We start from the raw sequence: 15,608 nt of genomic DNA, 5'->3' as shown, positions 1-15,608 counted from the left end.
GAGGCTCTGGCTCTAGTCCGGTGTAGATCAGTTGGTAGAGCATGGCGCTTGCAATGCCAAAGCTGTGGGTCCAATTTCCACGAGGGAACCAGTATGAACACTTACGCACTCACTACTGTCAGCCGACCTGGATAAGAGCGTCTGCTAAATGATTCAAATGTAAATGTTTAAAAGTTAAGTCTTTCAAGATTCCATTAAGGTTGTACTATTGATTATCGATGGCAATGTGGGAGATGTAGATCCTGGGTCAATGAGAATCAGTGCTCACGAGGACCAGGAGGGGACCTGCAGCTCTCAGCCGTGTGCCAGAGGAGAGGTCTACTGCTCTGCAGGATGTTGCACAGGTGGGGGCCAACAACGCAGCACAGGAGGCAATCCTAGTGCGGGTGATCTTCACCTCCTACTTCTTCGAAGAGGGTGCTGTTCCTTGGCAACACCTTGTGCAATTGACTACACTACGCACAAGCCCACGGAGGCCATTGTTGAACACTGTCTCTTTAACTACCGTATTTTCTCAATAAGTCTCCCTCCCTCACTTCATCCCTAAATCCTCTAGGTTCTGAACTACATGAAACAGAGGGCACAGCATGATCAGAGGTGAAAGGTCACTTGGTCGGGTCAGCAGGAAGTATTATTAAAGAGATGCTTTACATTGAAATACAGATAGAGATGTAGTAGTACCAGAGTTAATGATCCAAGGTCAGTTTTGTATTTCACCACCTGATCATTATGACTGACAAAGTGTTAGAATTGAAAAGACACAAGGCTTAATCATGCCATCTTTCTCTCTCCATCTCTCTCGTCTGCAGGTATGTTTTGATGTGAGAGAGGATGCCAACCCCCAGTCCCATCATCTCCACCTCACCCGCTATGAAGATAACCTTTGGGCAGAGCCCAGGGCTGGATAGGAGACACCACTCGAGTCACTATTATGTAACTGTGATGACCTGAGAGAATAGGAAGTTTAGTAGCACTGTAATTAATTAATTAAACACTGTCTTCCCTGCTCTTCTGTTCGTATCTCTTTCCCTTTCGGTCTTTGACACTCATACCTCTCTCCCTACCTTCACTTTCTTCCTCTCTGTTTTTATAATGCATACAAGATGTGCATTGAAGTACAGATTACAATTTTAATATTTATAATGCATGTATTATGTAATTATGACACTTGGATAAGGAACTTTAAATAAAGCTTTTCACATTCTCTGCTGGAAATTAACCGTGATTGGGAGTCCCATAGGATGGCTTACAAATGGCCCAGTGTTGTCCGGGTTAGGGCGATGTAGGCCGTCATTGTAAGTAAGAATTAATTTTTAACTGACTTGCCTAGTTAAATAAAGGTTAAATCAATCAAATGTAACGTTGTTTGTCTGTTGAATGAAGAGAGTCAGACCGAAATGCAGCGTGTAGGTTACTCATGACTTTAATTAAATATATCACGGTACATGAAATAACTGAATAAATACAAAAACAACAAACGGAACGTGAAACCTATTACAGCCTATCTGGTGACCAACACAGAGACAGGAACAAACACCCACAAAATACAACGCGAACTCAGGCTACCTAAATACGGTTCCCAATCCGAGACAACGAGAATCACCTGACTCCAATTGAGAACCGCCTCAGGCAGCCAAGCCTAACTAGACACACCCCTAATCATACACAATCCCAATTAATACAAACCCCAATATGAAACACAACATAATAAACCCATGTCACACCCTGGCCTACCCAAACCTATACCAAAAACACAAAATACAATGACCAAGGCGTGACAGAACCCCCCCTCTAAGGTGCGGACTCCCGGACGCACCTCAAGAGCATAGGGAGGGTCCGGGTGGGCGTCTGTCCATGGTGGCGGTTCTGGCTCGGGACGTGGACCCCACTCCATTAATGTCCTATTTCCTCCCCTTCGCGTCCTGGGATAATCCACCTTCTCCGCCGACCATGGCCTAATAGTCCTCACCCAGATCCCCACATAACTGAGGAGCACCTCGTGACAGAGGGGCAGCTCGGGACAGAGGGGCAGCTCGGGATAGAGGGACAGCTCGGGACAGAGGGGCAGCTCGGGACAGAGGGGCAGCTCAGGACAGAGGGGCATCTCAGGACAGAGGGGCAGCACGGGACAGAGGGGCAGCTCAGGACAGAGGGGCAGCTCGGGACAGAGGGGCAGCCCGGGACAGAGGCAGCCCGGTACTGAGGGGAAGCCCGGTACTGAGGGGGAGCCCGGTACTGAGAGGAAGCCCAGTACTGAGAGGAAGCTCAGTACTGAGAGGAAGCTCAGGCAGGTAGTAGGCTCCGGTAAATCCTGGCTGGCTGGTGGAACTGAATGATTCAGGTTGTCTGGCCGATCTAGAAGATCTTGGCAGACTGGCACTTCTGGCGGATCCAGGCAGACTGGCGGCGCCGGGCAGACTGGCGGCGCTGGGCAGACTGGCGGCGTTGGGCAGACTGGGAGCACTGGGCAGACTGGGAGCACTGGCGGTGCTGGGCAGACTGGGAGCACTGGGCAGACTGGGAGCACTGGCGGCGCTGGGCAGACTGGGAGCACTGGCACTGGGCAGACTGGGAGCACTGCTGGGCAGACTGGGAGCACTGGCCGCGCTGGGCAGACTGGGAGCACTGGCCGCGCTGGGCAGACTGGGAGCACTGGCCGCGCTGGGCCGACTGGGAGCACTGGCGGCGCTGGGCAGACTGGAGACTCCGGCAGCACAGGAGAGGAGAAAAGCACTGGCTGCGCTGAACAGGCGAGGCGCACTGGAGGCCTGGTGCGTGGTGCTGGAACTGGTGGTACTGGATCGAGGACACGCACAGGAAGCCTGGTGCGGGGAGCTGCGCCTCTCCGCTTTAGCCGCGTCTATTTCTTCCTTGGGACGGTGATATTCTCCCGGCTGCGCCCAGGGTCCTTTACCGTCTAATTCCTCCTCCCATGTCCAAATCTCCAAGTGGTGCAGCCTCTCCCACTGCAACTGCTCTTCACGATTAACAGGGAGAGTAGGCTCAGGTCTGACTCCTGACTCAGCCACTCTCTCTCTGCGCTCTCCCCCGTTACTTTCGGTTTTCGCTCTGTGTCGCCGTGTTTTCCTCTTAGACTCCATTAGCCTGTAGCCCTCTTCGCACTGCTGAAGCGAATCCCAGGCGTGCTCCTGCACTCGCTCTGGGTCGACCGCCCACCTGTAGATTTCTTCCCACGTCATATAATCCATGCTTCTGCTGTCCATAACATCCTCCTTTAGCTCCTGCCAGTTAACACACTGCTCGGTCTGTGAGTGGTGGGTGTTTCTGTAACGTTGTTCGTCTGTTGAATGAAGAGAGTCAGACCGAAATGCAGCGTGTAGGTTACTCATGACTTTAATGAAATATATCGCGGTACATGAAATAACTGAATAAATACAAAAACAACAAACGGAACGTGAAACTTATTACAGCCTATCTTGTGAACACTACACAGAGACAGAAACAAACACCCACAAAATACAACGCGAACTCAGGCTACCTAAATACGGTTCCCAATCCGAGACAACGAGAATCACCTGACTCCAATTGAGAATCGCCTCAGGCAGCCAAGCCTAACTAGACACACCCCTAATCATACACAATCCCAATTAATACAAACCCCAATACGAAACACAACATAATAAACCCATGTCACACCCTGGCCTACCCAAACCTATACCAAAAACACAAAATACAATGACCAAGGCGTGACATCAAATTAAAAGTTGATGAAATACTACACCAATCCTGTGTCCTCAGATTATGTAGAGGGATTCCATGACGCAAAGGAAGTGTACTGCCTTTTTTACATTCTAGTCCTGTATATATGAATTACAAATCAGCTATTAACTAGGTAAATCATGTCTTCTAGTCTAACACAGAGTTACAATGTGTAACCATTGATGTCCCAGGACCAGGATTTGTTCAGAATTGTAATACATACATGCAGACACAGCATCATTCAAAGACTGGAGTTTGATACTCCTGGTATTGGATAGGACTGGAAAAGAATGCCTCACTGACATTCATACCTGAACCGTACCGTTATTTGCCAAGGTAGAGTACATGATCAGTGAATATGCACCAATTTGTAAGTCGCTCTGGATAAGAGCGTCTGCTAAATGACTTAAATGTAAATGTAAATGTAATATATTCAATGTACAGGCTGCAATGTGGGAAACACATGCTTGGTAATAATGTATATACGACTTGCATCCTTGGCACAATAAAGTTATATTATATTCTACTCAATCCATAGTCTTCATTGATGCCACTCCGAGTGACTTGAAGTCAATACAACCGGCTATGATAGCTGAGGTTCATAGCTAGCTAGCTACTATTAACATTATAATATTTACATGTAACAGTCATGTGTGTAACAGTAATTTTCTGCAATTTCCTGGGGATTGGTGGAAACCATTAAAGCCACTGTTCTGAACTAATATTCATACAAAACATTTTAAACGGTCCATACACAGATCGGCTACATCGCTAGCTACACGATTTTCAGCTCCCTCCAAAGATTTTCTATTGGGTTCAAGTCTGGAGACTGGCTAGGCCACTCCAGGACCTTGAGATGCTTCTTACGGAGCCACTCCTTAGTTGCCCTGGCTGTGTGTTTCAGGTCGTTGTCATGCTGGAAGACCCAGCCATGACCCATCTTCAATGCTCTTACTGAGGGAAGGAGGTTGTTGGCCAAGATCTCACGATACATGGCCTCATCCATCCTCCCCTCAATTCGGTGCAGTCATCCTGTCCCCTTTGCAGAAAAGCATCCCCAAAGAATGATGTTTCCACCTCCATGCTTCACGGTTGGGATGGTGTTCTTGGGGTTGTACTCATCCTTCTTCTTCCTCCAAATATGGCGAGTGGAGTTTAGACCAAAAATCTCTATTTTGTCTCATCAGACCACATGACCTTCTCCCATTCCTCCTCTGGATCATCCAGATGGTCATTGGCAAACTTCAGACGGGCCTGGACATGCGCTGGCTTGAGCAGGGGGACCTTGCGTGCGCTGCAGGATTTTCATCCATGATGGCGTAGTGTGTTACTAATGGATTTCTTTCAGACTGTGGTCCCAGCTCTCTTCAGGTCATTGACCAGGTCCTGCCTTGTAGTTCTGGGCTGATCCCTCACCTTCCTCATGATCATTGATGCCCCACAAGGTGAGATATTGCATGGAGCCCCAGACCGAGGGTGATTGACTGTCATCTTGAACTTCTTCCATTTTCTAATAATTGCGCCAACAGTTGTTGCCTTCTCACCAAGCTGCTTGCCTATTGTCCTGTAGCCCATCCCAGCCTTGTGCAGGTCTACAATTTTATCCCTGATGTCCTTACACAGCTCTATGGTCTTGGCCATTGTGGAGATGTTGGAGTCTGTTTGATTGAGTGTGTGGACAGGTGTCTTTTATACAGGTAACGAGTTCAAACAGGTGCAGTTAATACAGGTAATGAGTGGAGAACAGGAGGGTTTCTTAAAGAAAAACTAACAGGTCGTGAGAGCCGGAATTCTTACTGGTTGGTTGGTGATCAAATACTTATGTCATGCAATAAAATGCAAATGAATTACTTAAAAATCATACAATGTGATTTTCTGGATTTTTGTTTTAGATTTCACAGTTGAAGTGTACCTATGATAAAAATTACAGACCTCTGGATGCTTTGTAATTAGGAAAACCTGCAAAATCGTCAGTGTATCAAATGCTTGTTCTCCCCACTGTATATTAATATGGGCTATTTTCAGCCCTTTCCTGGGTAGCTTATCTGAGATAGACATAATACTGAAAAGAGCAAACAAAGCAAGAGGAAAAAATATACATTCGGTAGTCCATTAATCAATAGGTGTGTGTGTGAGGTGGGGTTGAAGCTACGAACCCATAGGCTTGGCTCTCTCATCCCTTCCAGGCTTCTGGGAAAGAGGGTGGACAATGAGCAGCTGCAGCTACCTTGTCCATGAACCTCAGGAACTTGACCGCTATTGGCCTGGGCCTATCACCTGGGCCGGTGGTGGGTTTTCCAGTCCTGTGAGCACGCTCCACCTCAATCTTCCTGTGGTCCATCTTCAATTTCTCAGAGAACATTGCCCTCACTTTGCCCTCAGACTACATCCAAGTCTAATGTGGAGATTCTGCAAATCCGTCCACAACCACGATGTTCCGCATTGTCCCTCGAGATCTGATTTGAGAACTGAGAGTCTGATTTATTGGTCATTGTTATCATGGATTCACACACAGAACTCAAGTCCTCTCTCAATGACTTAGAGATTGCTGTCATCTTGCCGTTCTCCTGTTTCAACTCATTGAGCTGACCCTGGGAGAACTGCAAAATGTTATTCAAGTCCTGGACCTCTCTGGCCAGGTCGTCCATTCTTTTATTAGTAGAATCCACAAGTATTTGAACAAAATACTTGAAGTTATTTTCTTGTTGTAGGCCACTTTTTGTTTGTTTAAAAGCTTCTTCACGTCTGATAGAGAGACAACACTGTCCTCAACGGTTCTCCCGCCGGCGTTGGTCTTCGTCATGGTAGCTAGCAAAGTAGGCTACGCTGTTACTCCTCACAGTTCCAGACAGGGCAGGTCACAGGGAAGATTGCAAACAACAAACAGCAGGGATCTAGACAGCCACAAACCCGGGGAAATCCACGGTCTCAGCCACAATGGCTAACAGCTTCGCGGGCTGCATTCAAGGACACCCTGCTAGGTTGACATAGGCTAGCTGTGACGACAAATAGTTCATCAGACCCATCCTTGGTCGGCAGGATCACTGGAAAGAGACAAGTAGTTGACATGCATATTGGTATTAAAATGTAAATCATTAGTTATCTATCTAGCGACATATCACATGAATTGTGCAAAAAAATATGATAGCTAACGTTATCTAGTTAAGCGCTATCCAGTCAGTCAGTGGTGCTGACAGATTGAAACTGGTATCAACAAAATGTGTTTCACTCTATCCCATAAAACATGAGATTGCTAACTAGGATTCATTTAGCTAATAAAATGTTAAAGTTTATTAGAAAGTTTAATTAATAAGTTAACACTCACCGGAAAACTTTGGTAGGTAGCTAGCTAGACAGCTTGGTTTTCATTTTCCAACAGATATTTCTAATCCCCGATTGGTCATCAAAAAAAAACCTCTGGAAAACGTTTGCAAACTTTTGGCAACATTTTTGTGGCATACTATTACTATTTAGTTTGCAGCAAATTTGCCACAAAGGTAAAGGTACATCCCTTTGACAGGCATTTCACACATAATTGGGTTACAAGCAATATGCGAGAGAGGAGCCTGGTGGAAGAACCCAGGGACAGTTGCAACCTGGTCTCAGAGCATTTCGTATCATTCTGTATGTAAATCCAAGACACTCCATTCTGTATGATATGCTATGTTTCGTATGGTATGTAGTAATTTGTGGATGTCCGTCATCCATTGCGTATGATATGTTATGAATACAATTTGAATGATATGTTACGAATTACAATTCGTCCAATTTGTAAGTCGCTCTGGATAAGAGCGTCTGCTAAATGACTTAAATGTAAATGTAAATGTAAATATGGTGTCTTGTGAATAGAAAACTAGACTGAAGGACAGAGTCAACACAGTGCTGCAGGGGTTTTCTAAAGAAAAACAAAACAATCATTTATTCTCATTTCATTTTGCAATGATCACAATTATACCACACGCTTACCCGGCTACAAGTGTGCTAACTACATATCACTCGATATAAGACCATTGACATAAAACAAATACAGGAGTTGGTTTCAAAGTTCAAATTTACAATATTTTAACTGAAAATTAGGCGTTTTCAACAAGTACGTTTTATGCAGTACACTGAACCAGACTGGAATGTGTGTAATTATTGTGTATGGAAACCTGATTTCACAATTGGGAAATGTACTGCCAAGTTATGAGTCCTGCACACCGGCAGTCATCCAATCCATAACTAGCAAGTACAAGGGCACAGAGTGTTCGTGTGCTACTCAACGATCCGCCATTGTTAAAAAATACTCTCATCTTATTTTAAGATGAAGCTTGAGCTCAACTTTGAGCAGCACCAGAGAACGATACAAATGTTTTGAATTGAATTGGAAACTGTTTAGGTTATGTTGAGAAACTTTAACATTGTACAATATGTACAAATAAAGGATAATGTGAACATAAATATGCTAAATCGTATGAAGAGAGGTTGTACCAGTACCTCATTGCATTGCGGTAATGTAATATAATACCAGAGGGGTAACATATCACAGATCATCTTCAAAGCCTCTTGAAATAAAATCACCAATTCAAATGGTTCCAAAAGGAAATGCAAATAGTCCTCAGTTTTTTTGTGATACTATAAAAGTATCATCTCAACATTGGTCCCTTTTATGCATGTAGAAAATGTAAGCATTCAATCCAAGTTCTCTCTTTACTATCTTGTTTTGAAGAAATGTGTCATTATTTGGTAAATCAATGGTGGTACTTTTACTTGTATGAGTGTGTGGAATCAGCAGAAAGTCCTGGACATTCAAACTTAAAAATTAGGCATTTGGATTTTCAAATAAGTGTTCACATCTTAAAGGTCTCGAAGAGTCATTCTGATTCACATCTAAAATAGCTTTTTGTAAGACTAAAATATCACCCATAATATCTGTTTTGGATAGAAATGCTCGGAATTTGAGGAACTTTTTCTCTCACGGCAAACTACCAGAAAGTATTAAAAGAACAGGCTGAGAAGGCGGGAAGCTGATATTCATGAGCTCGCCTTGACTGGCATCTCTTTGAAATGTCAAGCAATTTGGATGCAGTGAGCAGTTTTACAGTAAAATCATCTCAAGCAAATTTGGTTATTCACAAAGCAACTCAAACAACATTGAAATTGCATCAATAATGTCAATCTTTAAAAAACAAAATCCTGTTTGGCAAGTCTCTTGTGATGCGGTTCACAGCAGTACTGACAGATGTGTTGACATGACAACTGCATCAGTGTTTTGAACGACCCCCCCCCTCCCCCATGCTGGCTGAAAACCTAGACATATACAGTTGAAGTCGGAGCTTTACATCCACTTAGGTTGGAGTCATTAAAACTAGTTTTTCAACCACTCCACAAATTTCTTGTTAACAAACCATAGTTTTGGCAAGTGAGTTAGGACATCTACTTTGTGCATGACAAGTAATTTTTCCAACAACTGTTTACAGACAGATTATTTTACTTATAATTCACTGTATCACAATTCCAGTGGGTCATAATTTTACATACACTAAGTTGACTGTGCCTCTGTCATGGCTTTAGAAGCTTCTGATAGGCTAATTGACATCATTTGAGTCAAATGGCGGTGTACCTGTGGATGTATTTCAAGGCCTACCTTCATACTCAGTACCTCTTTGCTTGACATCATGGGAAAATTAAAAGAAATCAGCCAAGACTGCAGATTTTTGATTTTGTACAAGTCTGGAAATTGATCCAAAGTATGAACCAAACACCCGAGGGTACCACGTTCATCTGTACAAACAGTAGTACGCAAGTATAAACACCATGGGACCACGCAGCCGTCATACCGCTCAGGAAGGAGATGCATTCTGTCTCTTAGAGAGGAACGTACTTTGGTGCGAAAAGTGCAAATCAATCCAGGAACAACAGCAAAGGACCTTGTGAAGAGCCTGGAGGAAACAGGTACAAAAGTAATTATATCCACAGTTAAACAAGCCCTATATCGACATAACGTGAAAGGCCACTCAGCAAGGAAGAAGTCCCTGCTCCAAAACCACCATAAAAAAGACAGACTACTGTTTGCAAATGCACATGGGGACAAAGATCATACTTTTTTGGAGAAATGTCCTCTGGTCTGGTGAAACAAAAATGAGAACTGTTTGGCCATAATGACCATTGTTATGTTTGGAGGAAAAAGGGGGAGGATTGCAAGCCAAAGAACACTATCCCAACTGTGAAGCACGGGGGTGGCAGCATCATGTTGTGAGGGTGCTTTGCTGCAGGAGGGAATGGTGCACTTCACAAACTAGACGGCATCATGAAGAATAAAAAATTATGTGGATATATTGAAGCAACATTTCAAGATATAAGTCAGGAAGTTAAAGCTTGGTTGCAAATGGGTCTTCCAAATGGACAACGACCCTAAGCATACTTACAAAGTTGTAGCAAAATGGCTGAAGGACAATAAAGTCAAGGTACTTAAGGACACCTTTGTTGTCCTTAAGCCATTTTGCCACAACTTTGGAAATATGTTTAGGGTCATTGTCCTGACAGGTCATCACAAAGCCCTGGCCTCAATCCCATAGAAAATCTGTGGGCAGAATTGAAAAAGCTGACTTGGTCACACCAGCTCTATCTGGAGGAATGGGCCAAAATTCACCCAATTTATTGTGGGAAGCTTGTGGAAGACTTCCCAAAATGTTTGACCCAAGTTAAACAATTTAAAGGCAATGCTACCAAAAACAAATTTAGTGTATGTAAACTTCTTACCCACTGGGAATGTGATGAAAGAAATAAAAGATGAAAGAAATAATTTTCTCTACTATTATTCTGACATTTCACATTCTTAAAATAAAGTGGTCATCCTAACAGACCTAATATAGGGTATTTTTTACTAGGACTAAATGTCAGGAATTGTGAAAAACTGAGTTTAAATGTATTTGCCTAATGTGTATGTAAACTTCTGACTTCAACTAAGTATCTTTGCCATTATAGATGAATAGGGTAAACATTTAATTGTATTTGCTGACACCCAACCCACTGATATGTTGTCACTAGTAGAGTAGCTATCTAACTATTAAAAACCATGCCCTTCTGCAAACACACCTTCTCCAATGTTGGTTACAAGGCGGTACTTATTTAAATTAGGTAAGAGAATATCATGTTACCATTGGTGTATTAAAATGAGAGAGTTAGAGTGATGTCATCCTATCCCCTTAATAATCCCACCTTCTGAATCCAAGTTTTTGACATGGGGGGGGGGGGGGGGGCAGTGACTCTATGATCAAACTTTGTCAATGTAGAAGAACCTTGATCTAGTTTCATCCAAATATTATCCAATTTCATGAAAAACATTATAATGACTGTTCATGACCTTTAAAGGGCTACTTCGGATTTTGGCAGAAGCACTTTATCTACTTCCCCAGAGTCAGATGAACTTGTGAATACAATTTTTATGTCTCTGCGTGCAGTTTGAAGGAAGTTGTAAATAGCTCAATGACTAAGTCTGTGGGAATCTTTTACTTTTCATTTTTATATTTAACCAGGCAAGTCAGTTAAGAACAAATTCTTATTTACAATGATGGCCTACCCCAGCCAAACCCTAAACCAGATGACACTGGGCCAATTGTTCTCCGCCCTATGGGACTCCCTATCACGACCAGGTGTCATACAGCCTGGAATCGAACCAGGGTATGTAGTGATGCCTCTATCACTGAGATGCAGTGCCTTAGACCGCTGCGCCACTCAGGAGCCCAATATGCTAGCATGCTAGCTGATACCCATAGACTTACAGTCATTGCGCTAACGCTAGTTAGCATTGGCTCAGAAACCTACCTCTAACTTCCTTCATACCAAAATCCCGAAGTGTCTCTTTAAAGGAGAAATCAAATGGCTGGTTTATCAAATCTAGACCTGCAAGGAGTAGGATTTCTGTACTGTACATTCAGTTGAACGCCTCTCCCCCTGAGGGAGTACATACTAATATTCTGACCTGTGTGGGTTGGAATCACTGCATAACAGAACAGAAATATGAAAATAATTGAACACTATGCAGGTAATTATATTTACAGGATGAACTAAGAAAAATAATTGCTCAGTAATCTCATACAAAACTGTTTCTGGAACAGAGAGAAATAATGAAAAACAGATTTTTTTAATGCCATGGAAACCATTGGTTAAAATTCTTTAGAAAATGCTATTTTTCGGGTAACAAAGTTGTGAAAAATATTCCTATCCCCCTCATAAAAACGCCACATTGAACGAGGCAAGTATATAATACCACATGGGGTACTGTAGATCAGTGTTTCTCAAATTCCAGTCCGGAGACCAGCACCGGTCCCTGGGATGTTGCTCACCGGGGTAGGACCATAGCTTGCTGGTTCCTGGTATGAATACGGTTGAGAAACACTGCTATAGAATGTTATGTGTTAGTTGTATATTATACAGTGGTGACCGACAGGAAGGCCTTATGTACTTTGGCCCTGGGGTCATCAGGGGCCTTGGCGCCGTGAGTCATCAGTTCCTGAATGGTCATCCAGTTGTCCAGGATCTTCTTGTTGCGCTTCTTCATCATCTTCCTGTGGCTCAGTTCGATGATGCTGACCTCCTTGCGTCCTTCGCTGCTGCTCTGAGGACTCTCCCTCAGGCTCTCCAGTCGGCTGCGCTGCATGAACTCTCGTCTCCTCCGCTGTTCTTTAGCCCTGACCAGATGCTGCTTCCTCTCCTCTTTACTCCAGTACCGCCCCATCTTCATCTCGGACATAGCGTCGTCGTCCGTGGTCATCCCTCCGCTACGCTCCTCTTTGATCTTCAGGGCGCGTTCCCGCAGGATCTTGTCCCTGATTGGTCTCTTGGTGATGTAGCGTGTGCCGTCCGAACGGATCTTTACCTTCCATTCCATCTTAGGCTCGATGGCGGGGCTCAACTGGGGCTCCTTGACCCCACTGAGCAGGCTCAGCTGGCTCTGGGCGTACTCCGCAGCCGAGCGCTGCTGAATCAGCTGCATGTAGCTCTGGTAGTGGCGAGCGTGGGCCGGGATGTTGCCGTTGGGCTGGCGGTGCTGGGAGTCATGGGACGGGGATAGGTAAGGGATCTGGGAAGTCCTGGGAGGAGGATGAGGCTTCACCTTCCAGTTCCCCAACCCACTCCTTTCGTTGTCTGCAGGGGCCACCTTGTCCGACTCTGAGGGGTAAAGGCTGTGGTCTGGGCTGCTGGCCTTGCCTGGGATGGGGGCCCAGTGGAGAGGCCGGTGTTTGGGGCTGGGGCTGGCTGTAGTGTGGAGGCTGGCCATGCTGCTGCGGAGGTTCCTCTGGTTGGTGATGGTCACCATCCTCCTCTGAAGGGAGTGCTCAGGGGAGCGGTCCATTGCCAGCGGCGTGCTGCGAGAGCTCTCTGCAGTGTTGTAGGCACTCGAGCTTTGATCCTTGTCTGACTTCTCCGGACACTCGTTGATGTCCACCAGCTTGCTTCTTCTAGGTGAGTCATTGCACCCCAGGTGGGAGCTTTGGTCCTTAGGTGTGGGGCAGACAATTTGTGGAAACACTTGCTGCCCCTGGTTCCACTGGGACCCCACCGGCCCCTTGCCGAGCTTGTGTGCCTGCATGATGTTCTGGCACTCTATCTCAATGCTACGGAGCTCGTCATTGAGCATGCGGAGCTCACGCTGCACTCCACCGGCCGGCTCTCCCAGCCTACACTCTATAGTGCTGCGTCTGCTATAGATCAGGTCATACTCGCCGCTGTTACGGATCTGACACTTCAGCTCCAGGAGCTGCTGGAACCGATCTCCATCCTCGCCAACATCCTCCTCTTCCTCCTCCTCTTCTTCGTCGAGACGCTTGGGACAGTCCTGTCTGTCCCTCAGACACTGGGAGAGTCTCCGTTGGATGTGGGATAGGAGGGCATTGTGGTCGGGGGCGTCGATGCTGTTCCTTAACGACATCCCCAGCCCACTGTCCTGAGTTCTGGAGGAACAGGTGGCAGTGATGTCATCCTCTTCTCCTTTGGTCTGTAATAAAGAGAAAATTATATAACTAGTACTGAAATTAGCCCCAATGTAAAGAAATAGGTACAAATCTTGAACAAGATTCATAACTATACTGAACAAAAATATAAACACAATATGCAACCATTGGGTAGCCATGCTAAGACAATCAGAATGAGGTTTTCCCCACAAAGGGCTGTAGTATTATTACAGCACTCCCCCCCCCAGTGTAGTTTCTGACATTTCAAACGTCTTTGGCCTGTCCCTGCGGCAGTATGGTCTCACCTTCCCCTGAAGTGCCTCTAGCTCCATCTCTTCTCTCTGTTGCTCTTCCAACATTTCCATCTTCAGTTGCTCCAGGAATTCACTGTGTTCATCATCCAACCACGCTTCCTCCAGCTATATATATATATATATATATATATATATATATATATATATATAGATATATAGATATATAGATAGATAGATAGATAGATAGATAGATAGATAGATAGATAGATAGATAGATAGATAGATAGATAGATAGAGAGAGAGAGAGAGAGAGAGAGAGAGAGAGAGAGAGAGAGAGAGAGAGAGAGAGAGAGAGACAGAGAGAACCATTTAAACCAGAACATGAGAAACCCTTACACCATTTAGCTGGCCATTCAAGTGCCACAACAAGACATTAATATTTTGCTTTATGAAGCTGTTGAGAGAGAGAGAGAGAGAGAGAGAGAGAGAGAGAGAGAGAGAGAGAGAGACAGAGATAGAGACAGAGACAGAGACAGAGACAGAGACAGAGACAGAGAGAACCATTTAAACCAGAACATGAGAAACCCTTACACCATTTAGCTGGCCATTCAAGAGCCACAACAAGACATTAATATTCTGTTGATAGAGTCAATACATACACAGAGTGGCCATTACTGAACTTCAATTACACCTTATAAATGTTGGATTTCCTTCTCATTTAACTTCTCAAAGAATTGACATACACGACTTCGCTGCTGTCGCTTACCTTTCTCTGACATTTTTACACAACGATGGCATAGTGGTGGAGAGTTGACTCCAAAAAAATGGATTCCTCGACTCCTTGCACGTCGACTTCAGACGTCAACTCCCATTTCTGAGTGTCAAGATTCAATTCCGACTCTGAAGATTCAGTATTTTTGGAATGGAGGAGAGCATTTCATAGCAAGCTAGCATGGGACAGAGAGCGAGGGTAGGGGCACAGTATAGGTAGGTTGGCCATCAGGCAATAGGCATATCTATCGCCAATCAAAAGCTGTATCTCGCAATGGGCTGTATATCTTGCAACTTCAGTAAAGCAGTAAACCAATGAATAGGCTAGGACAGTGGTCACCAACCAGTCGATCACGAGGGTATTCCTAGTCGATTACCACAGATGTATGTAAAAAAAAACAAAGGTAAAGCCATGCGTTCTTATTTTAGTTTTCCTTTCGCCTTGGCAAAGTGTTACCATTTTGAACCATTTAATGTGTCTGAAGGTAGAACTCTGCACACCCAACAGGCCCGGAGATCAAATCAATTGACCTACCACTGGCCAATCAGATAGCTCACATCATAAAACACATGACAAGAGAGACTCAATGAATACAGTGGAGGGAGGGAGGGAGGGAGGGAGGGAGGGAGGGAGGGAGGGAGGGAGGGAGGGAGGGAGGGAGGGAGGGAGGGAGGGAGGGAGGGAGGGAGGGTCAGGTCTGGTGACAGGCAGCCTCACCTCTGCTCCCTCCCCTCAGACTGACCATCAGATGCAGGCCATCAGTCCAGTAAAATGAAAAAAGCTAATTATTATGCTCTCTCTGCTGTGCCTCAAAAGTAATACAACACATACGTTACCAGTGTGATCATATACCTACCATTGTTAAATATAATTTCAAAATGGTCTGAGAAGAACAACAATGACAGGACAATTCAAGCATAGCCAATA

General features: G+C 44.8%; 1 protein-coding gene across 2 annotated transcripts in view; it reads right to left on the bottom strand.

The window, feature by feature from the left end:
* Positions 1-11,475: 11,475 nt before the first annotated feature.
* Positions 11,476-15,608, bottom strand: part of LOC124033136 (PDZ domain-containing RING finger protein 4-like) — a 336,543-nt gene continuing 332,410 nt past the window's right edge. For both annotated transcript variants that reach the window (XM_046345086.1, XM_046345096.1), the window contains 2 exons: positions 13,961-14,074; positions 11,476-13,699 (listed from right to left, as the gene is read on the bottom strand). In XM_046345086.1, the coding sequence (XP_046201042.1) occupies positions 12,131-13,699; positions 13,961-14,074 (1,683 nt within the window). In that variant the 3' untranslated portion in view covers positions 11,476-12,130. The remainder of the gene's footprint in view (positions 13,700-13,960; positions 14,075-15,608) is intronic.

Source organism: Oncorhynchus gorbuscha, linkage group LG01 (genome assembly GCF_021184085.1).
Source record: "Oncorhynchus gorbuscha isolate QuinsamMale2020 ecotype Even-year linkage group LG01, OgorEven_v1.0, whole genome shotgun sequence".
In the NCBI taxonomy this organism is placed as follows: Eukaryota; Metazoa; Chordata; class Actinopteri; order Salmoniformes; family Salmonidae; genus Oncorhynchus; species Oncorhynchus gorbuscha.
Note: the sequence above shows the minus strand (reverse complement) of the source record. Positions and strands in the feature narration are given on the sequence as shown.